Raw genomic sequence first — 23,808 nt, 5'->3', positions numbered from 1 at the left:
GAAACGTTTCCAGGCCGCTCCTAATTCAAGATTATTCTTGAAATAAATGCACATCATCATATTTTGTGTAGTTTAGCTTTAATAATAGTTTACTATGCTTTTACGTTCTGATTATAGCTAACACTCTAGAAAACAAAAACAACCAAATAAAACGGAATGTTACAATATATAAATATAGTTGTAATACTGTGCAATGATACCAGTCACAATAAACTGTGGTTGGCGCAGCAGCATGGAATGAGAGGCATCTTCAGTGCAACCATAATGTGGCTGGGAGTTCCTTTACCTACAAGCCACACATGAAGTACTTTTCTTTGGTTTTTGTAAATCCACCACATCTGGATTGAGAAACAAAGACGATCTCTAAAGAGGAAAACAATGATTATGATTACTCTAGGTGAGGCAGACATTTTAGAGCAGAGTGCTGTTCGAGAAGGCATGTAATGGGCAACCAGCAAATATATACCCATTTTGTGTCTGAGACCATTTGTCATTTGTGGGAGAGTTTGAGCTTTATTGTTAAACTTCAGTGAGATCAATGTGCAACAGGTCTGGAAATTATAAAGCAACTTCATGTATTACATATAAGGAATAGTTTATAAACCATTCGCACAGGTCCTCGCTGTGCAAACAAGATACTTAGTGCTGTATGCCCACTAGATGGAGCCGAGGCACATAGGAATTCCTATGCTCATAAGCTCCATCTAGTGACCATACTGCACTGGGAATCTTGGTCTGTGCAAATTGTTTTTAAATAAGCCCCTTAGTGTCTGTGGATAATGTTTCAAACACATAAGGTCCCTGGTAAAAAAAAAAAAAAAATATTTCTGAATAGACTGCCAAGAATCTAACAGGGCTATTCACAAAAGGGTGAAGAGTTTGGAGAAGGCAGGAGAAGTGAACAATCTAGGACAACATAGCTGAACTGGAAAGTGAGCTGAATTGGAGAAGTTTTCCAAATCAGAATCAGCTATGTTGTCCTAGATTGTTCACTTCTCCTGCCTTCTCCATACTATTCACCCGTTTGTGAATAGCCCTGTATGTCTTTCCCCTGGGATGCCATAGCATCTGTCAGCATAGGACAGGATGGTTCAAGCTCAGTAGTTTGCAAATGAAATGTATGCATATCAGCCTTCAGGGATTCAACTTTGGATGTATATTTGGATTCAATTTCGTTGGGAATATCTTCCCATTTCAAATCTGGTCAGTAGTGTTATAGTGCACTCTCTCCAATCCAAGACCCTCCTTGAACCTTCAAATTGGTGAGCTAAAGGGTATGAAGGAGAGGCTGGCTGGTCAGGAGCAGCATCCTAAGTGAGCAGAGCTGGCCTGGGAATGGGTGGATGAGATAATGGCGGCAAAAAGTCTGCCAGTGCACTGCAGAGGATCCGCCACCTTGAAAGGCCATGTTGCAGGCCTGATCTCTGACACTGAAAAATACATGGCTGCCTCTCTGCGGAGTCGCTGTTATCCAAGGTTGATAGTAGCAAGTACTTAAATCACAGTGACCCAGAGGGGGGGGGGGGGGGGGAGGGGGGGGGGGGGGGGGGAGAGATGATGGGGTGCTGGAGCTCATCAGTCAAATATTTAATCTTAACCTACGCAGGCCACACCCCATGTTTTTAAAACCTTGTTTATATGTATAGTTTTAAACATGTATATAGGGGCAGCCATGAACACACTATATTTGCAGGATCTACTTTGCAGTACTGCCCCAAATTACAATAAGTCACACAATTCACTGAAAACTATGTATTTCATATGAGGCTGTTTTTTTTTTTTTTTACAAAAAAGTAATTTATAGTATAGTTTCAGTGAGCAAATTTTTAGTTTTTATTTCAATGTTCAACTTAAAGTGACCCTGTCACATTCTTAAGAAATGAAGCTGAAAGTTCCCTGCAAGGTAAAAGGTATTCTATTCACCTCTCCAGCAGTCATTGTTTCCTGTTTCCCCTGTGTTCCAGCAGATGAGTCCTGTGAGAGAACCGCAGAGCTAATGGAGGGGAGGTAGGTGACGGTGGCCGTTAGAGAGGTGAGTATGAAACCTCTTTTCTTACAGGGAACCTTTAGCACCATTTTCTAAAAAGTGGCAGAGTCGCTTTAAAGTTTGCTTTTCCAAATGTTGTTATTGCAAGAAATACAATATGACGTTAGTGATTTGTGCATGGCTAGGGGGAGCTCTCAATAGCTCAGTCTTGTAGACCACCATTGGGATAAGAGATCAACCACACAATGGTGTATTATTTTCCTTGAGTCAGCTGACTAAAGCTGTCCTTACACTGGTAGATTTTCCTATTTTCATACACAAATCTCATCAGAACATTCAATAATGCCATCAGAGACTTGCCAAGTGTCGTTCAAAATTTCATTTCATTTTGACATTCAGGTTTGGAATAAATGGATTTTACCAAATGAAAACCACATTCACTGTTAGGATTTTGTTAATTTGAGAAATAATTTTCATCTGAATTTTCATCAATTGAAAACAATCCTCAACAGACCACATGAACTATTCAACAAATTGAGCGAATGTTTTCCGAAAACAATTTTTTTCAAACAGAATTCTACTGGTGTATGTCAAGCTTTAGACTTGTATTGTGAAAAGGAGTGGTAAAGCACAATCGCTGCAAAGAACTGCAAAGCAGAAAGCAGCCAATCAGAAAGCCGGGCGGCATTTAATGATGAGCTGCCCGGCTTCCTGATTGGTCAGGAAGCTGACCATTTAGGAAGACAGGCGGTGAGTCATTACCCGTCGCCCAGCTTCCTGATTGGCCAGAAAGCCGGCTCCATGCTTCCTCGTCACCTGGTGACAAGGGAGCAAAGAGGCGGCTTCCTGGCCAATCAGGAAGCCGGGCGGCGTTTAATGACTCGCTGCCCGGCTTCCTGGTAATGACTCGCCTTCCTTAATGGTACTTCCGTTATCAGTAATCGGTATGGGCGAGTACCGAAAACAAATATCGGAACTCGTAGTCCATACCGGAAAAATTGTATTGGTGCATTCCTGCCTATTACTATCAATAACTGGTCTTTACATTAGCACTTTTGCACCTTTATGTTATTGATATTTTATTTTTATGAGACAGTAACTGGAATAGTTACTTAAATAAGTTGTTTTTAGCTGTCTTGGCATGGTTTGCCCACCATTCGGGGTCGGCAATAAAAAAACAGAAAACAAATATATAAAATCCTGGTTCTAGGAATTGGTGCTTACCTACCTTTTCATATATTGCATTTGACAAAATGAGGAATGCTTTGTCAATATTGATATTTTCCTTAGCACTTGTCTCAAAAAATGGTATGCCATGCTCCCAAGCAAGCTGGACAATAAAAAAAACAGTGAATATATGAGATGTTTTAAAACATACAAAATTATAGTACATCATTTACATGTCGGATAATAATACCATTAGAATAAAGATGAACTCCAACTATAGAGATTTATTTATACGTACAGTGGTCCAGCTTGGCCCAATTTAAGTATATATAGTTTACACGTGGTAGGGCCATGGGAATCCTGTAAAATAATGTAATAGCTGAAGATCTTACAGTGCTTTACAGTGATTTCCCGGGTCCTGTACTGCCACTGTGCTGAGCGACCTCCCCTCTGCTGTGATAACACAGAGAATCCCTAACTTGGTTCAGTGACCATTAAGAAAATGGCTAGTATTTTTATCAGTGAATACAAGGTATTCTTTGATTGGACGGGCAGCAGTGGTATCATGTGTGACAGTACAGTGTGAATGCAGTGGGAGGGTGTAGTAGTACTATACCTATAGTCTATACCAGTGATTATATTATATATAGTCTGTGGGTGAAATGTACTATACCACCAAAGACCGTAGTTCCCCCTTCCCAGGCACACTTCACTCATACAGTACTGCTTCACTAATACATGCTATGATTGAGTACTGGTTTGAAAGGGTTTACTAGTACAAATATTCCCAGATACCATTGCTGGAAAAACTCAGGGGAGGTGTCATGGAAAATGTCACTGCTGGACAACTATGTGCACAAGCACCATCTCACAGCACATCAATGCAAAATGGCAATACTTCCCAGAGTTTGTAACAAAAGCCTTCTGATCACTTGAGTCATCTTCAATCTTTCTATTCATAGCAGCGACATCCCTCCTCTCCATCACATGGTACATATTCTGGACAATGTATTTGACTCTGATCACAAGGCTCTTTTTATGTATTTTATAGGACTCAGTAATGCACTGACTTGACTCACCAGCTCTATGAGTTAGCGTACTAGGATTCCTGTATGTTAAATCATAAAATAACTTAGAGCTATTGCCATAATGCCAGGAGCAACCACATTTCAGTTGTATGTAATCCAAGACAGGTTTATATACCAAAGTGAACATGTAACTGTTCACAGTTGGCAATATTTTCATATACTGATCAGTCTCAATCTTCTGAACTCAAACACAATTAACCTAAAAAGAAAACATCCTAAAATAAAACACACACAGCCAATTCCACTTATGGAATTAAAAAGACCCTTTACTAAATACAGTATGTAACATATATGCTTCAAAAGATTTCTGAGACACTTTGTGGAGCTGGTATATACTGTAAATGCCACTTGCACATAATACTTTCTCAGAGGACTTATAATTACTAAATTAATATTTAACAAGCTGATCAAAGTTTTGGCACTGATCGGGTAACCAGTGCTGGAGGGAAAAATACATTATGGAAATGAAAGGATACAGTTATTCATCGCTCTAGCTTTTATTATCAGCTCTTAAATTGACACTAAACTCAGGAGTTAAATCTGAAAAATGTATTCAAATACCTTAACTATTAACAAAACTGTATCTTATTTGTGTATCACTCAGCTGTAGATCCTCAAATCATCTCTGAATTCATACTGACACTGTCCTTCCTTCTGCAGGGGGGCTACTTTTGTTCCATATGGTCCCTGTGTGTATTGTAAAGTAGCCACCACTCCAAGCTCACTCCCACAATGGACTGCAATCTCAATACAAATTGGTAAATTGGTAAACGTGAGATTGTAGTTCATCATGGGAGCGAGCTTGGAGTGGTGGCTACTTTACAACACACACAGGAACCATGGGGAACAAAAGTAGCCTCCATTCAGAAGGAAGGACAGTGTCAGCACCAATTCAGAGATGATTTGAGGATCTACAGCCAAGCGGTTCACAAATAAGATACAGTTTTGTTAATAGTTAAGATACTTTGTATATATAAAATATATATCTTGCATTAATGCAGTAGATATAAATTAAGCAGAAAGTCAAACAAATGAATGGATTCACTTAATACAATAACCATAAATATGCCACATTCTGCAGTAATACAAAATCACAATGTGTTCAATGTGATTCAAATGTTAATGTGAACTAAACAATGTAACCAAACTTCCACAACTTACAATAGTGAGTATTCTAATATATGACCAACCCACACAATGTGCTAAACATATAAGTGAAAGTTTTTCTAATAGTCCAATAGTGTGTGTTCCGTGACGATTTCTTAGATTCTTCTCATGTGTCACTCCAAACTCTCCATCTCCAAACCTGCTCACCTTTATTTAAGACCTTAAAGTGGACCTTTAGGCATCTCTTTAAAATATCAACAAACACACCCTTAGAAATGTTTAGTAATGACAATCTACAATCACATACATATAGATAATTGCAGGCTTTGTATTCTTTGCATACCTGATTTCTCTTTTACTCCCCAGTCTTCTGCCAGTGGCCATGTTTACTAGAGGCAGATTACTGGCTCTCCTATTACTTCCTGGATTTCTGGCACATGTGACTAGACATGTGACTAGACATGTGACCATGCACATCATCTCAGGGGAGAAAAATGTCTTTCTCTGAGATGAGATTTGCCAGCAATGCTCTGCTGATGACAAGGCAATCTGAGTGCACATTGCGTTGGCAAACTGAAGTCATTTTGCCCTTTCAAAGCAGGCAGTGAATGTTCTGCAAGTGTAAGTATCTCAGAATCACAGCATTTTACACATGACATGTCTATGTTATTATTAAGCATCATACATAGAAGGATGCATTAGTAGAAATTAGATTTTTCAATGTAAAGGTCATGAATTAAAATATACTCACATGCAGTAAAAGAACAGTCGCACTCTATCAAAAACCCTGAAACAATTACAGGGGATGGATAGTATTGCAGTCTTGCTTCTCCCCAGTTCCACCTACTACCACATCACAAAGCTCCATCCAAAGCTTTGCAGCAGCGACTCGGATGTTTTGCTGCCTTAATTTCTCTCATGTATACACAGCTGCGAAGGGGTAAGCTGCTGAGAGAGCTGACTTGAACAAATGCAGTGCTTCTGCTTTGAAATTTGAGGATGAATTGCTTCACTTGGCCAGCATCTACAAAGGTAAGTATAGGCTTCCTTCTTAATGCTTGTTCAGAATATGTAAATTCTTTAAAGTCCATGTCCCTGCCAAATTTTAGTAAGCTAGGACATTCCTTTTTATTTTTTTTCTAATGCTAATTTGCTTTGCCTAGTAAAAGTGTACACAGTATGTAAATTAGATCTTCTGAAGGCGTGGTTGTTTTCATCACTTCCTTCCACCAAAGTTCATTTAAACTAGGAATCAATATAGAACTATTGCAGTGGATGTTAACTCTTCCTTTATTCTTCAGAGGTAGGCGATCTTGGCACTCCAGCTGTGCTCAGAATATAAATCCCATCATGCCTCTGTCTCTGCAAGTCATTCCCGTGACAGTCTTCAATGCCTCATGAGACTTGTGGTTCCACAATAGCTGAAGTGCCAAGGTTGCCTGTTCTGCTCTAAATGTAAATTCCCAGTCTCTGCAGTATTGGAAGTATACACCTGGTGGCGCAATAGTACTCCATTCTTCACAGCTTGACAGGACGTAGCACAGCATTATGTTTAAGAAATGTACGCACACAAATGATATACCTTATTTTCTCTGATCTTCTGGTCTTTTAATACCTCTTTATAGTTTTCTATTACATGTTGTCATGCCAAATAAACATCTCATTTAGCTCAGCATATACTCAGCATTTAAAGCTGCAGTCTGACATCAGCTGTCATTTTATCATCATCAAACTTATACATGGGAGGAAACAAACAGAACCCTATATACCTTTTTATTTAAATGATGTACCCAACTATTGAAGAGCTTCACTGGGTCACTGTTAATATCTGTTACCTAAACAGAGAGATGTTAGTGACCAATTTCATCACTCATTCTCACTGCACATATCGGTAGCAATCTAGACTCAAGTCTCACAATTTTTTCTAGAATTTCGATTGTTCATTAGAATATGCTGTGATCCCATCTCTGAACATGCAGGACATAACCACATAGTCATATGATAAGGGACCATTCCTAATGTCTGATCTGTAGAAATACAGGGACATACTCTATTCCTTGCACTCTATTTCCCCCGTGTTTGCTTACACATAGTGCATTAGGTGTTAAAATGCAGCCTGCCCATTCAGCCATAGCATCAGTACTGCAGGTAGGACTCGTGAAGAACACTTAAAGCACAGAGAATAAAAAGAATCCTGAACTTCATATAGCCCTACTCATTAGAATCATCATTGTCCTGCTTCTATCCATGGCGAATTCTCTATAAACATCTGTGTACCAAGACCTTTTTCTTTTTTTCCTAAAAAACCCAAAAACAAACCTTGAGAATTGTATGACTATTTGCTATAGCTCATTACAACAATTTTTAGCTTGATATTGTCCCTGGTTAAAATCTTGGTCAGGACACTCCCTGCGAGGGGTTTGCATGTATGTGTGGGTTTCCTCTGTGTACTCTGTTTTCCTCCCACACTTCAAAGACATGCTGGATGGTTAATTGGCACCTGTCCAAATCGGCCCTAGTATGTGAGATAGAGACTTAGATTATAAACTCCATGAGGACAGGGACTGATGTGAATGTGAATGTAAAGCGCTGCGTAAATTGTCAGCGCTATATAGATGCCGGTAATAAATAAATATGGTATCAAAGGGTGCAACAGATGAACTCCCTTAATCTATATTATTCAACCAAACAGATCTTCCCTTATACAGTATGAGAAAGCAGAGAGAAGGCTCCAATCCTTCAGTCAAACCTGGATTTTGAGTTCAGCAGACTGAAGCATGAAGGTGAAGACAGACAATGAATCCCCAATTCTTTAACTTGTCAGTACAATCTTGGATACAGCAGATACTTTCAAGGGGCAAGAGAACGTGCCATTTCATTACAATAAAACAAATTTCAAGAAAGACAGGTGACAGATGTCATTTTTTAGTAGCACTGGTTACCACGGTCCTCTGTTTCATCCTCACCTTTCCTTATCCTTACTCTCTGAGTGCCTTTGAGTAGAGCTGTCCTTAAACTGACACTCTTACAACCAGGATTTAAGCATAATTTGCCAAGACATTACATTTCCAAGAGAGTAACAAATAAAAGTTAACAGATAATAAATAAGTTTCCAAAGTTTGAACCAATGGATAAAACTTTAATACGCAAATTAAAAGACATTTTTCAAACTTACAGCTTAAGAAAAAGGTGCAATCAATAATCCAGAATGAGAATTCCATTCTAAGCAACATTAGTTCCTAATGACGGAACTGCATGGTCAGGCACATTACAGATGCAGTGTACCCGCCTAACTCAAATACTTTTATATGCAGAGATAATCAATGCTTACCTTTTCCCCTCTCTCTTTTGAAACCTCACGTTCGTCTTCCTTGTCACACTTATTTCCCAGGAGAACTACCTCCACTTCTTCCCCAGCTTTCTGAATCACAAAAGCAAATTGTAAAGATGCAGTGACTTTGGGAATGGATAGCTTCTGCAAAGCACTACAGCTCACATCCATTGTAGATGACAGACTGTCTTACAAGGAAAAGCTCTTGCATTTTGTATGGCAGTAATATGAGGGCTGACACTTTTCTGCATTTTCATTCAGAATTATTTAAGTCTAACAATAGTGAACCAGTTACAGGCTTTCAACTCCTGCCAGAGAAGATTATTGGGAATGGCATATAGATTACAGTGCAGGGGAGACGGAGATAAACATACTGGTAAAGCACGTCACTGGAAAATACTTTAAATGAAAGGCTAAAGTACATTTAAACTCATATATGAACAGAGATGTCTATGTTTTTTTCCATGTATGAATTGTATTAATCTACAGGTAAGCCGATGTACGGCTGATTTCAGCCGATGTACGGCTGAAATCAGCCGTACCAGCCTGAAGTGAATAGCCGAACAGTGTTCGGCTCACTTCACTTCTGATCGGTCATTCACTCGGCTGCCCTCGGCAGCATAGTGAATAGACCCCTATGTCAACATATCTTATTAAAGCAGAGCTCAAGCCAAAAATAACAATGTAAAAATGAATAGCCCAATAAAAGAAATCATAACAAAGCCAGCTTTTGCTGCAATATTCCCCTGAAATACAGAGAGTTACCCCTCTGTACTTTTCCTTCCAGTAGATGTCCTCAGTCTGATGGCCAACATAATTTTGCCCACTTTCTGTGAGCCCAGGCTGTCCTCTACCCACCCCTGCCTGTGCATGGATTGTGAAAGAAAAAGCGATGATCTTATCTCCCGTCATTCTGCTTTCTGATCCTATCAGCATGCTCTGGTCAGCAAATAAACTGATTAGTTCAATGTACTACTTCTTCCTCTTGCACTCCAGCCCTGCTGTACAGGGTCTGCAAGAGGAGGGTACCAGGTCACATTCCTTTTAAAAAGCAGTGTTAATTTGTGTTTTTTATATCTGCCAAGAACTCAGCTTTAAATATATTGCTAACAGCAGTGGCGGAACTACCGGACGCACCAGGGCCTCTAGGGGGCCCAGCACAGTCCCAGCGCCGGATCGGTACCCAGCGGCCAGCGGGCCCCCCATCTCTGCGCCGTGAGTGTCGGATCATGCTACCTCACTGGCTAACAGTAAGTATGTATTTGAAAAAGCACAGTAAGATCAGCTGGTACAATCTTCATGGGTGCAGACTGTAAAAATATACATATTTAGACTTTTGAACCGAACTTAAATTTAAAGTGAATCCGTCAGCCATTTTTATTGTTAAAAGAAAAAGTCCTGTCTAAGAGTACTGATATTTCACAGGACAGTATAATTATACAGGCCATTATGAGAAGGAATAAAAGCAATCCAAAAGCCCTCACTCAATCAGTGCGTAGTACAGTGGACCCTTCTTACAACATAAGGTATTTACATGTATCATTCCATTATGTATCCCAAAAATAAGAGGATTTTTCCTCAATTCAGGAAAGTGGGCTGAGTCATGCAAAGCATTGTATTTTGTCTTTTCGGACAGATGCACATCCAGAACCACTGGTGTATAGTGCAATTATAGCCTAAAATCAGAGTCACCGAGCTATTTCAGGTTATTTAGCTATTATCAGTGCAGTGTAAGTACATCTGGCCAAAGGAGTAAAAAGCAATGATCTCCATGACTTACTGCCTACTGTCCTGAAATGAGTAATTTCTCCTCTTATCTTTGGGATATGTGATGGAATGAGACGTGTGAATGCCTTCTGTTTTAAGAAGAGTCTATTGTGCTACACTGATTAGAGTGAGGGCTTTTTGATTGCTTTAATACCTTCTCACCTTAACCTGTATGGTTATACTGTCCTGTTAGGTTACAAACCCTACATGGTTTACATACACTGCAATGATGGGTAAAACATCTCCCTTTTATGTATTAAATTATTTTGGCTAAAATTAAGTGTAGTATCTGTTCTTATCAGTTGTCAGCAGGGAAATGTGCTGCTATTCTTATGGTAAGAATGTCTGGCTGTAAAGTACCCTGTCTGAGATGATGTTGGTTCCAAAGGGTTCTGGTCGTTGGAAGGAAACCGAATGTAAAGTCTACTCATGTAAGAGTGGAGATCACAATGAATTCCCTAGTGTCCAAGATCTGACAAGTCACTGTGCCTCCTGATTTGAATGGGTTTACCTGGTCTGGGAAGGCAGGAGCCCATGGTGTATAGAGCCCCACAGGAGTGGCACACTGGGGGGTGCCCAAGTAGCTTTTTCTGCACTATGCCTCTTGGGTAGGCGTTTTGGCTAAGACAAGGGGTAATTTTTATACCAGGCCACAAGGCCCTGCCATTGTCTTGCACCAGGATGGAGGGTGCGGGTCTTTGGGCCTACCCTGAAGTCTAGGGCAAGGATGTGTGGCCATTAGGTTCTCAGTGGTCGGCTTTGGCTGACCATGTAGAATGGGCTCACCTGGTTTTGGAGAGGTGGACATATGTGCTTTGCCCCTGTCAAGAGCCTTGCGCCCCAGGGAGTAAGGGAAGGGCCCTATCTCTTTGGCATATGGACCAGTTGACACACTCTTGACACACACTTTTTTGTGTGTGTTCACATGCACTTTTTTTGTTCACTATGGTGTTTCAGGGTGACCAAGACAACCGAATTGCTGCAGCATTGCTTTCTGTTGGACCAATCTGAAGGCTGATTGCCAAACGTATGTGAAGTTCCTCTTCTACATACTTAGTGTTAGCAAAGATGGCTGCTGCGCACGCGCGTGGGCCTTTGTTCCATACAGTTGGGAAACATGCTCTACTCCACAGGCGCACGCAACTGGGAGTGCCTGGAAAGACACATTGACGTCCGACGCACAGCATATGACGTTTTACCTCTAATGAACTGGCCTATATAAGCAAGCCTGCCCTATCCATAGTGCTGATGGTCTCTAGCTAGTTCTCCCTGTGAACCTGTTACTCTACTGCAGGGACGCCCACAATTTTTCGTCTGGAGATCTACTTTTCAAATGACGAGCTCAATGAGATCTACCAACGAAAAAACACCTGCATTCAGGGGCGGGAGGGGGCGTGGCGGTGCATTGAAGTCAATGGCACCGCAGCCAGGCCCATCACTGACAGTGATGTTAATATTAATTTATTCCAGAGACTGGGACTTCAGAAATAGTTTTCCCCAGGAGTGTCAGGGACCCGAACACCTCCAGGTGGAGCTGGAGCAGATCCTGCATTTCCAGTGCTCACCTGCAGGTGTCTCCAGGCAGCCAGTGGCTGTCAGGGACCTGAGCGCCTCCAGGTGGCACTGTGACGCTGGAACCAGGACCTGCAGCTCCAGGGCTCACCTGCAGGTGTCTCTGCAATTAGGCACCACCTGCTGATGATCTGGGAGGGTATTTAATCCCTCCCTGCAGTGAGCCTGGTGCCACAATATTGTCGCCATTTCCTGTGACCTGATTCCTGCATCCTGGTGCCCCCTTGTACCCTGACCATTGCTCCGTGTCTCCCCTTATGTTGCCGTGCTCCCCAGGTTCACCTGCCCTTTTGTATGTGGTTTTGTTGTTTGCATTTTGTTGTTTGTGGTTACTTGATTTCGCTGTGCCTAGTAAACTGTGTGCTCATAAACATTGTTTGGTGTGGTCACACATTTGGTCCTCCCATAGAGATACCTGTATGCGGTGTGGGGACACATCGGGCACGGTATCCCTCACAAGGAGGCAATATCAGCCACAGTTGCACATGTGGTTTTGTTTTGTCTTCCTCTGGTGGGGTGTAATAGAGATTGAACTTCAGGGACTGTTCACACCACATTCAGTGTGTTCCAGCACAGTTAGTGCCCGGAACGCACTGGATCGCATAATTAAAGCCTCCCGCATGCTGGAGCGGGAGGAGGCGTGGTGGTGCCATTCATGTCAATGGCTCCCACACGCAGTGCGATCGCCCAGAATGTGTGGTACAGCAATGTCCGCGGTCCGGTGCGGTGCAGTCGCAATAAATAGTACACCCTAATTAATGTTATATGCAAAGCACACTTAATATGCTGTTAGGAAGTTAGTTGCTACGTTAGTGAAATAGCTCTTTCATTGTAGTATATTGCACACTTACTCACTGGTCTACATGGAACCAAGGTGCACATAGATCCTAATGGCAGCTTGTTGAAATATCCAACCTTCATCACATTGCATGAAGGAGGCACAGCGATTTATTTCTATGATAGATTACAGCTGCTTTGCAAAGCTTTGAAGAACTGGTAGAGAAGACCGGCATTTAGCAACATGCTGGAAAGCTCCCTCCTGTTTTTAGGCACCTAAGAGGAAGACTGGTGCAGTCATCTACACAGCTCTCAATGAGATTCAGTTCTACCCAGCAGTACATAGGGAAATCCCTTTAAATTCTCATCTGTTACTTACCGTCTTAATGTCTTTCATCCACAAAGAAATATTTTCAAACGAGGTTGTATTTGTAATATCGTAAACAAGTACAAATCCATGAGCACCACGGAAATAACTGACACTGAAGGTGTGAAATCTTTCTTGTCCAGCTGTATCCCTGAAACAGCAAAGGGCTCATTAAGGTTTTAGAACATTCTCTGATGAACACCCCTTCCCCCAGTAAAGCAGGGCTAAATATATTGCATGTTAAGTTACCAGTGTGTGCCAAATCACACCATCCCACTACAAGACATACTGTATTTTTCCATGTATAAGACGCTACTTTTTCTTAAAAATATTTACCTAAAAATGGAGGGGCGTCTTATACACGGGGGCCGAGAGGAGAACCGCGGTTGCGAACTGACGATACCTCTGCAAACTAGCCTCACGAGTGAAACTTCCGATTGCAGAGACAAGCGAACAGGTTTCCTCCAATCATGAGCCTTATGTACCTGACTTCAGCTAATGCTGCGGAGAGCGTGTAGCCAGTGCCCAGATGCAACAGCGAGCCCATAAAAATGTCAGAAAACAAAAAAAATACTGGTACCAGTAAGCAGCCGTCTTACTCTGCAAAATTTAAACTGGATGTAATCAGTTATGCAAAAGAGCATGGAAAATATTGATTTCTGAATTTTGGGTAAGAAAAGTGGGGGGCGTCCTATACATGGGGGCGTCTTATAGACGGAAAAATACGGTACTCAGCTTGTCCATGTCTCTTGATGACTCCTGTCACCGTATTTCTGATACTTGCTATTGGGGCATTGAGCTAAACCTCAAGGACTACACATTGGGGAGACAAAACAACCACTGAACAAATGGATGGCCCAAAATAGGAGGGCAAACTCTGCAGGTCAGGACTTCCTATACCTCAAAAGAGAACTATGGGGTAACCTTTTTTCATCCCAGTTTCCTTTAGGGTCACGGGAGGACATATACAAACCTCTAGTGACCCAAAGCTCAGTATAAAGCAGGCAATAGCCTGCTATATACTGAGAGCACCGCAGCCGGGGCGGATCCCGACAATACTGTCGAGATCCACCGGCTGGCTGATTGAGAGCGGGCTCTGCCTATCTAGAGGCAGAGCCAGCTGTGCCCGCCCCCTCCCCCATCACTGTCGGCACCGGAGGATCGGAGAGGGAAGGGGGGAATCCCTGTGGGGAGTGGTGACTGACAGTCACGGCTCTCTGCAGGGAGATGATCGGGAAGTGAGTGAGCGATGGTATGTGTTCGCGCACTTACCAATCTATAGAGTCAACGTGAAACAGATTCAAAGTCACGCGTCGCTCTAACTATGAGGATGAGTGTAAATCACTCACCTCATAGTTCTCCTTTAAGGAAAAACAACACTTGTTTGAGGACAGCCAGATGTACTTTTGGGACAAAAGAGGACAACCATACCTAAATAGTGGTGGGGGCATTTAACGCCATTTGTCACCCACAAATAATGCTGTTTTAACATCGCTAAGGTGTATAGAACACCTACTCCAGCTATGTAACTCAAACAATTAACATTTGTTTCAGACCAGCATACTGGTGGCTGGATTGTGGAAATAGAACAGGATAGTTTCACAGACTTTCTCAGTAACTATCACTATCATGTTCTTCGACAATCAGCATCTGCCTTGACACATCCCATGGTGATTGGTTTAAGATGACTGAGTAACCATGTGGCTATAAATGCTGGGGTATGTTTCTGACACTCATTTGAGCTGAAGAAGATGGTTGAATGAGTATCCAGATGTATTCTACATTACAGAACAAGTCCAGTTGAATGTGACCTACTACTACTGCCCACAGCTGGGTACTTCACAAATGTAATTTGCACATTGTGATTAGGAGAGAAAGAAAAGTGTCGGGAGTAGAAGCAAGCCTGTCACAGGGCTCCGACATGTCATGAGACTGTACCCTCCTCCTAGCCGGAAGTGTTCTCCGCAGTATACAATAGACTGCACTCTATAAATAAATAAAACCTAAAATGCGGACGCAGTGTGGAGTAAATAGAGTAATGCCCTGCGGAATGTTTAATTCCCATGTCTATAACAGCCAACAGGCCCAATTCACAAAGCTCACACATCTGGAACTATTCTTTAATTCTCCCTGAATTTATCATTTCAGAAAGTATGGAGGAGTGTAACCCAGAATTAAGTTATTATACATTCCTCACTTTTTTTTACCATAGAATAAAGCTTCAAGGAGATACCATTTTTAAGGTTAAAATGCAGCACATGACACTACACATTTTTGCAGCATTTACTAGCCATGTTCTGTAGAAAAGGTAATGGAAATGATCAGATTAAGATGTTTCTTGTAGCTGCTTCGGGCTATTTATAAGAAATATTAACACAGTAGTCCTATTTCACACCAAAGTAATGGGGTTGAGAATGTAGCAGCAACACTGCAATATACTGCTTAGTCACCTGACCCATCAGCATTACAGTGCTAAAGAATTTGACTAGACACACTAATTTGACTAATGCAACACTTATTCCCCAAATTATTTTTCTTGTTAGTTTAAAGTATCTGCTAAATATTAACAAGAAAACCCCACATTTCGGTAGTTTGCTAAAGCACTGTGTATCACCATTTATGTTTGGCTGACTTATTATAGATGCAAGCTTGATTGCTAACAGGGTAGCAATACTCTACTACTGCTATACTTTTTTAATAAAATACTCATGATCTCCTGCAACCTCTTTGTAACTAGTTCCTGGCTACATGCACACACTCCAGCAATGGTTGCACCTCATTTGTCAGGGTGGGTTTCCTTATGGTCACAACAGTGGAACATGCCTGTGCAATGTGCCACTTATACAGGGCTATTCACCAAAGGGTGAAGGGTTTGGAGAAGGCAGGAGAAGTGAATCCCGCCCCATGATCTTTTGCGGCCGCCCAAGAATTTTCAGATCTTTGGACGGGAGCGCGCGGCCGAGACACAGGTAAGTTATTACCTTTTTAGTAACTTTAAAAAAAATGCTTTGCATATATCTACTGATTGCTAGCAGTAGATAAATGCAAACCCCCCCCCCTGAGGGTTTAATTACCCTTCAAGCAGTGGTATCACAAGTTACTGGGGATCCCAGCCGATGCCACTGACTAAATATGGTAAGGGCCCTATTTAGTCAGTAATGTCACCCAGCATTCCCAGCCGGGTTGTTGACATTCAGCAGCTGGCCAGGGACTGTAATTAGCAACGGGAGATGTGGTGGGGCAGCATCTTCATTGCAGCGTCTATCATTCATCACAATTGTCGCTGGACCTGCATCGTTGAACAACCTGATTGACGCTAGATACACATCAGGGGACATTATTTATTTTTTACATTTTTTAGAGTAAAATAATTTTTCTACAGCGTCTGTGTTTTTATTTACTATATAATTTTTTTTAGTGACTAAGTGACTGAGTAACCAAGTGCCCCTTACTCCGATAAGCCCCCCTAACAGACCCCAACATCCATCGGGCCAGGAATGTGGAGATGAGGCCTTTTCCGGAATCAACAGGGACAGGGTGCTTTGGGAGGGTGGGGGGAAGCTTTGCTTTCACCCAGCAAGGTACCCAGTTAAGGGCACGTGGCCTGTTTTATTACATGACGTCACTTTTGTAGGAGTACATCATACTGGTGCGCAAATTCACTTCGCCTAAGCATGTTATTTAAAGTATCTGTGTATATGTTGAAGAATACAGTATAAGGCTCCATTCACACAGGGCATTTATGTGCGTTCAGGGATTCCTTTGGTGAGAACCTAAGGATTCTTATGGCAGGAGTCCCAGGTGTGCCCGTTTAGATGTGACCACGGTCCCCACTCAAGTTAATGATAAATTACAGCGGCCGCATCTGTCAGCAGCAGTCTGCATGTGATTGTACATAGTATGCGATTATCTGCAGATAAGGATAGATGATGGTCCCTGGACGCATGATGGATGCATCTATCCTGTATTCCGGGACATTCATCTATCCCACACTGCAGGTAATTGTACCATGAATGATTACATGCGGGCAGCCACTGACAGATGCGGCCGCTGTCACTCTCACCAAGCAATTAATGAGACTTACCCAATTGGCCCTATTTGTAAGTGTGAATGGAGCCAATTAGATTTTGGTGATTAGGTTTATTATAATTTTATAGGAAATAATAGTAATATTAGCGGTACACCAGCATGTGATGAAATGAGAAGTAAAGTCACATGCTCAATGTTAAACTATAGAAAGGAGAGCCTCATGATACCATTTTCCTACCTATCAGGAACACAATTCCACTGTTCACTGCAGAGCTGGCTAAGGCTGCTAGGTGAACTGTGAAAAATGTTAAATGAGTAATTTGTTCAGAATATTATACATGTATTGTTTGTATGTACAATAAAAGTCCCTTGTGACTAGTACTGGGAAGTATACATTGAAAGGTGTAGACTCGAGAATTTTTGTTGAAGTGTCATAGCTCAGCCTCTTCCAAAGCCCATGGGCATTAAAGGCAAAGCCAACTTTTAGGGGGAAAATGCAGGCTTCTTCATAAAAGAAAAAAATGTGCATTTATTATTTTTTGCATTGGATCGAAGGTGCAGTGCTCTTGCTCCTGCAGATTCTCCCTCCCATCTCTGTCCGTAATGATGCGCAATCTGACCATGTTTCAGGTTACACCCTGCATATAGGTGTAAACTGAAACATGGTCCAAAAGGTAAACTTAGCCTTTAAGGTCAGTTTTTGGATTCTAGGTACATGGACAACACAGTGAAAAAGCAACAAACTAACCCTGAATCCCTTAACTCAATTTCCTTCCTTAAAGAGACTCGTTTACATTAAAGCTGAATTCTGGGCTGGAAAAAGGAAAACTCCTTGCAGTGCATTAGTTAGACTTGTGATGTCTAGGGAAGATGAAGCAGCTGTATTACTTGTCTTAAACTTCACTCCGACAGGCTTTTGCTCCTTAAGCTTTTCCTTGACACTCCAGGTTTTGGGTGGTCTCTTGAAGTCATAACATACAATGCAGGGCTATTAGCCCTAAAGGAGGAAGGGGTGCAACCCAGGGCGAGAGCGCCTTAGACGGATGGCCACTGCTGGACTGGTTGACACAGATAGAGGGAGCCCACCGGAATAAAGAATAATGTATTACTCTACCCATAGGCAAAAATTATCATTTAACCCTTGCAGTGCAGGGGGGCATTGCAAGGGTATTTTTTTTATTCCAACCCGGAGTTTAGCTTTAAGAGAACTAAAAGCTGGTGCCCCAGAGGTGCCTGAGCATACTTGCTGCAGTTTTCAGTAACCTCTTCTTCGCTTAAATGCCAACCCATTCTAAAAGGTAAACCTCTGCAGGTAATGTCAGAGCTTAACTAACCAAACCCGCCCCCACATGTATATTGACCCATTAATGACTAATAGGAATATGCAAGAGGCAGGACGGGGCAAGCAAGCTTCTTTACTACTAGGAAATGCCTGTCAGAACGGCCTGGCGTTTGGGCAAAGCAGACGGTACTGGAAACTTCTGCAGGTATCCTCAGGGTGCCTCCAGTTTACACCTGTTAGACACTGTTTTGTTTTCATAAAGGGGCAGAGCCTCTTTAACGCTGAACATCAGTTAGTAACAGACCCTTAAACTGACTTTACCCAAAGTCTTCTTGTGTGTATGTAGTAAGACAAAAGCTATGCATCCAGTACACTGAGCTAAAAGCGAGAATGCCCAACAACCAGTAGTGAATGCTGACAACTAGTAAATGCTCCATCTCTGATACTGATTATAGGTGTGGTGACAGTGGCAGCTTCAAAGCCTCAAGATGTTAATATAGTACATATTTATAGGCAGAGATTAAACAACATAAAGCACAATCTTACCAGATCTGAAGTTTTATTGGTCTGTTATCAATGTGGATTATTTTCGTTTTGAAATCAATTCCTAAAAAAATTTAAAAAAGAACAATTTGAAGCATTCTTCTGTGTTTTGTCTCATCATCTAAAGCTGGCTATGATGTGAAGGAATTCAACAATTTATAATCAACCTTGTACCTGTTCACCAAATATGTACAAGCATTGCTCAGTGAATGTCAGGTCATGTGGGGTAATACCTATGCAGCATCAGGTTATCTTCTTTCCTTAGCTCTGATTTTAGTTTCACATATGGCATCTTCAACAGCAGGTGTAAACAAGGAATAAGCTAAACGTTTTAGACCTACTGAATCCTCTATAACAAATCCAGCAGTTCCCCACCATGATCATTTGCACAATGCAACTGTTGTCTGATCATTCATATTGTACAACAATATCTTAGCCTATTCGTTTTGTGTAGGTGCCAGTGGGTGGAATCAAATACAGCGTTCTTATATCTCTTGAAAAATGCCCAAGGTAAGGTTTCCCTAGAGCTAGAGAAGTCTGCTGGAAAACAGCTCACCCGTAGGAATAAATGGGGCCGTGGCATGCATGAGCACTGTGAAGATGTGCCATCGGGGAGGAATGGATGGTTGAGGGCGCTATGACATTGTGAAGACTACACTATGAGGAGGAGAGAACACATTTTGCAAGTTTTCCACGTGGAAGGGAACATGTTTGCCACTCCAAAACCCACTCAGGCCTGGAAGCACACACTAAAGGTGCCCATACACTCCCGCGATCGTATGAGAAATCCCGCGTTCGTACGAGAATCGAGCAGTGTGAACGAAGACGTGCGACCGTTTCTAATGTACGGTCGCACGTCTTTTGTCTAAGGAGCATGTTAGAAAACCAGCCGAGAATCGTACGATTTTCGGCTGGTTTGAACAGTGCTCGGGAGACAAATGCCGAACGGGCCGGTGTGCGCACACGCACACTGCCCGTTCAGCATTGCGGTCATCGGAAGCCCGCCCTTCAGGGGGGCGGGCTTGCGATGATCGAGAGTGCGATCTGCCTGTCCAAGATGGGCAGATCGTACGTTTTTTTAATCACTTTACAACCATCGCAAGACTAAGGTCTTGCGATGGTTGTACAGTGTATGGCCACCTTTACTCTGGGATTATACTTAACCTAAACAGCAGATCCAATCCATATCTTCAGCATCCAATAAAAGACACAGACTGCAGCTCATTCTAAGCACAATTCATATGGTGGATCCAAGGTAGCCAAAACAGCTAGACTAAATAGTCACCCCTCAAGGGCACAAAGCCAGGCCCATAGAGACAAGTTTTGACTTTTGATGAGTGTTGAGGTTTGATTAGTTAATTGTCAAGAAACTTGAGTGACCTGCACAGAGCCCTGACCTCAACCCTTGTGAAGCCGATTGTGAGCAAGGCCTTTTCTACCTTACCTCACAAATGCTCCTTTGTCTGAATGGCAACACATTTCGATAGACACCCTCCAAAATCTTGTTGAATGTCTTCCAATAGAGTGGACACTGGTAAAGTTGCAAAGGGGGACCAAATTCATATTAACGCCCATGGTATTGAAATGAGATGCCAAAAAAGGCCATATAGGTGTGATAGTCAGGTGTCTATAAACCCCGGACTGATAATGTATCACTAAAGTATAAGCAGTGAATTAGAATGCAAACAGCTTGCCCCCAATGGACACATTCCCACACATTAGACCTTTTTTTAAAAGCCCCCTTGCACACAAGTGTTTTGATGGTTCTCTTTAAGCACCTCATCCAAGCAGGTGCCAAAGCTGCTGATACACTAATGTCTGCATGTGTCTACAACCTGCAAAGATCTATCTGTCCATCTCCATCAATCTACCTATAATTCTATATATTACATCGCATAGCCTGCGGCTCCTAAAGGATGAAAGATCTGTCAGTAGCAGTGAGAAGTTGCTATAGTCTGGTTTGAAGTCTGCGTTGACATATATCATTTTAATGATTAGGAAAAGGGTGTCATATTGGGGTTTTCTCTTACTAAGCAGCACTTGTCAGTTAAAGTCACTGAGCTCAAGCTATGTAAAGAAGAAGGAGTGTGTCACCAATTACATTCAGATCAGCTGAAGTGGAAATGCTGCGTCTCCAGGACTGTCTGGAATTTTACTGAACTTCAAATACTTCAAGGAAGTTCTCTCTAGTATGTTTACCTTGGTAAAGATTGTTCGCAATACCACATTTCACCAATAAAAGAACACATGGAACAATGTTCAGGTGTTACGTTCACAGTGTATTTATAATAAATGTAATTCTTAAGGCACACTGCACGCAAAGCCGCGCAGAGCGGAGCAAAGCTATCCGGCACGGAGCTTTGCGTGCAGTGTGTGAGCTGAGTGCAGTCAGATGATTGACTGCACCTTCAGCCAATCGGCTCGTGCTTAACAACCGGCCAGACGTCGCATCCCGTCGCGCCGGTTTATACACGCGAACCGATTGGCTGAAGTTGAAATTGTTCATCTCGGCACGCTCAGCTCCGCAAGCTCTCGCCAGCAGAGGTACCCAGGAGAAAATGACATGACACACTGCTCGCAAAGGCAGCGCGCCAACGCTCCGCGCTGCTTTGCGTGCAGTGTGTCACGGCCTTTATTGATTTTATTTGAAGTATAGCTCCAGAAAAATAACACAACTTTTTGTAGCTTTGAGTGGTTAAAGGGGTTCTAAAGCCTCCGTTTTTTTGCCTATATCTACTGCTTTAACAGCGGTTTAAACTTACCTTGTTATCGCTGCTCCTGGCCGAGAAAACAAAACTGTTCGGGCGGCCGCAAAGCATCTTGGGGCGGGCGCATGCACAGTTCAGATTCTCAGCCGGGAGACGAGCAGAGACACAAGGTGTCTGCAAGCACCCGCATGCAGACATCGTGGGATCAGAAGTGCCTGCAAGCAGAGAGGAGTCAGCGCTGGATCGGAGACCCGCCGCACCGCTGGAGGGACAGATGAAAACGACAGGAAAGAAGATCGGATTAAGAAACCTCATTTAAGGTAAGTGCTGACATCAACATTGGGAGGAGGGAAAAAATTTATCCTTTAATGTCATTTTAAGGGCTTGAACATTTCTCAGGTATTTATTGTCTGTTCAGGTGACAATGCTGTCTGCAGGACAGGAAGATACAGGAATAAAAGCATGTTTTAGAAGAGTGGGGGGAAGACTAGACCATCTGTCAGGTATATATTGTCTGTTCAGTCAGCGTACGAGTACCCGCACAGACGTGCAGGGTGGGTGAGCGTAGGGCGGCATAAGGTCCACGTACTCGGGAGCTGCCCGATACGGCCGTGCACGCAGCATGGAGCTGTGCGTGCCGGCTGTTTCTCGTGTGAATGAGGCCTAAGAGACATCCTTTAAGGATAGTCCCTACAGTAGGATTGGGAAGGGGGAAAAAAAAGTTTAACTTTATTGTCACTTTAAGATGTGTGAGGCTAAAAGATACCTGCTACCACAAGGGAGCTGGTCCCATGTCCCCCAATTTTACAGGCGTCACCTGCAGATCCCAGACTGGTCAAGACTTTGAATGCAAATCACCTAAATGCTTTTCATTTTGATATAGTGTATATTTGCATTGTGCATTTTTCAACCTTTAATAAAGCAGTCAGCATTGAGCACCCTGTATTTGGACTTCACTGCATTAATTATAGATATACGTAAGGATCTTAAAGCAACTCACTGGCACAGCAATGGTTAACCTCCTCCCCCCTGTCAGCTCACACTCAGTGTCCTGTGATCTTCGTTCACAGCGGGGTGTCCTGCACACAGTCCCCCCCTGGCTCAGGCTGATGTCGGCTGGTGATGGGGGCGGGGCAGCCCTGCTCTGTGTTCAGCCTGGTCGCTCTGTGCTCTTTCATCACTCGAGCTGTCAGAGCTGGGCATCGTACATAGAGGGTTGCGCCGAGCCGGCCCGAACACAATCAGGGAGATTGTGTTCGGCCCACCGGGCAAGTGCCCGGTATGCCCTATGGCCAGTCCGGCCCTGGCCAGGACCCTCTGTTGGGGATTTGGACCCCCCTATCCCCCCCCTTATCTACGCCCCTGGTTCAGGTGACAATGTTGTCTGCAGGACAGGAAGATACAGGAATAAAAGCATGTTTTAGAAGAGTGGGGGGAAGCCTAGACCATCTGTCAGGTATTTATTGTCTTTTTGGGACATTTCTAGGTGACAATCTTGTCTGAAGGACATGGCAGGAATAAAAATAGAAGAGTTAATGGCATTAACTTGTTCATGACACCCCAAACGCAGCCAGTAAAATGTGTGTTTTTGCCTGTGCTTGGAAGCTTGCAGCTGAAAATGTTGTACAAGTGTCTTTGCCATGTTTGTGGCAGCCCATTGAAATGAATGGGCGGACACGTTGCAGCAAAAATGCACGTGAACGCAACGCACGTTCACACATCGCGAAAGTGTGAGTGGGGCTTTATTGCCTGTTGGGGAGATTTCCCATCATTTCTTATTCAGGTGACAATGTTGTCTGCAGGACAGGAATAAAACAAAAACAAAAAAACACTTTTTAGAAGAGTGGAAGAAGATGGGAGCATCTGTCAGCATTTTATTACTGCCACCAGTGTCACCACTGGAGACTTCCTGTCACATTAGGTACTGGTGACAACATTGTTATAGTATCCCTAAGCACAATTTGTATCTAGGCTGACCATGTAACTTTATATTTATCAAATAAATCCGTATGTCTCTAGGTCTAGCTGTCATATCTATGTGCAAGAAAGGAAGAGTCCTTTGTCCTTTAATCATTCCCCCCCC

The 23,808-nt window shown here is 42.7% G+C and overlaps 1 protein-coding gene across 1 annotated transcript in view; it reads right to left on the bottom strand.

Annotated features, from left to right (window-relative positions):
- Positions 1-276: 276 nt before the first annotated feature.
- The window catches only part of LOC108786092 (ras-related protein Rab-10-like), a 27,085-nt gene continuing 3,553 nt past the window's right edge, over positions 277-23,808 (bottom strand). Inside the window, exons 2-6 of the mRNA XM_018555310.1 lie at positions 19,021-19,081; positions 13,176-13,314; positions 8,681-8,770; positions 3,216-3,317; positions 277-363 (exon numbers count right to left, since the gene is read on the bottom strand). Of these exons, the coding sequence (XP_018410812.1) occupies positions 283-363; positions 3,216-3,317; positions 8,681-8,770; positions 13,176-13,314; positions 19,021-19,081 (473 nt within the window). The 3' untranslated portion in view covers positions 277-282. The remainder of the gene's footprint in view (positions 364-3,215; positions 3,318-8,680; positions 8,771-13,175; positions 13,315-19,020; positions 19,082-23,808) is intronic.

The sequence above is a fragment of the Nanorana parkeri genome, unplaced genomic scaffold, assembly GCF_000935625.1.
Source record: "Nanorana parkeri isolate BGI_ZX_2015 unplaced genomic scaffold, ASM93562v1 scaffold191, whole genome shotgun sequence".
In the NCBI taxonomy this organism is placed as follows: Eukaryota; Metazoa; Chordata; class Amphibia; order Anura; family Dicroglossidae; genus Nanorana; species Nanorana parkeri.
This window is presented reverse-complemented; position numbering and strand designations above follow the sequence as displayed.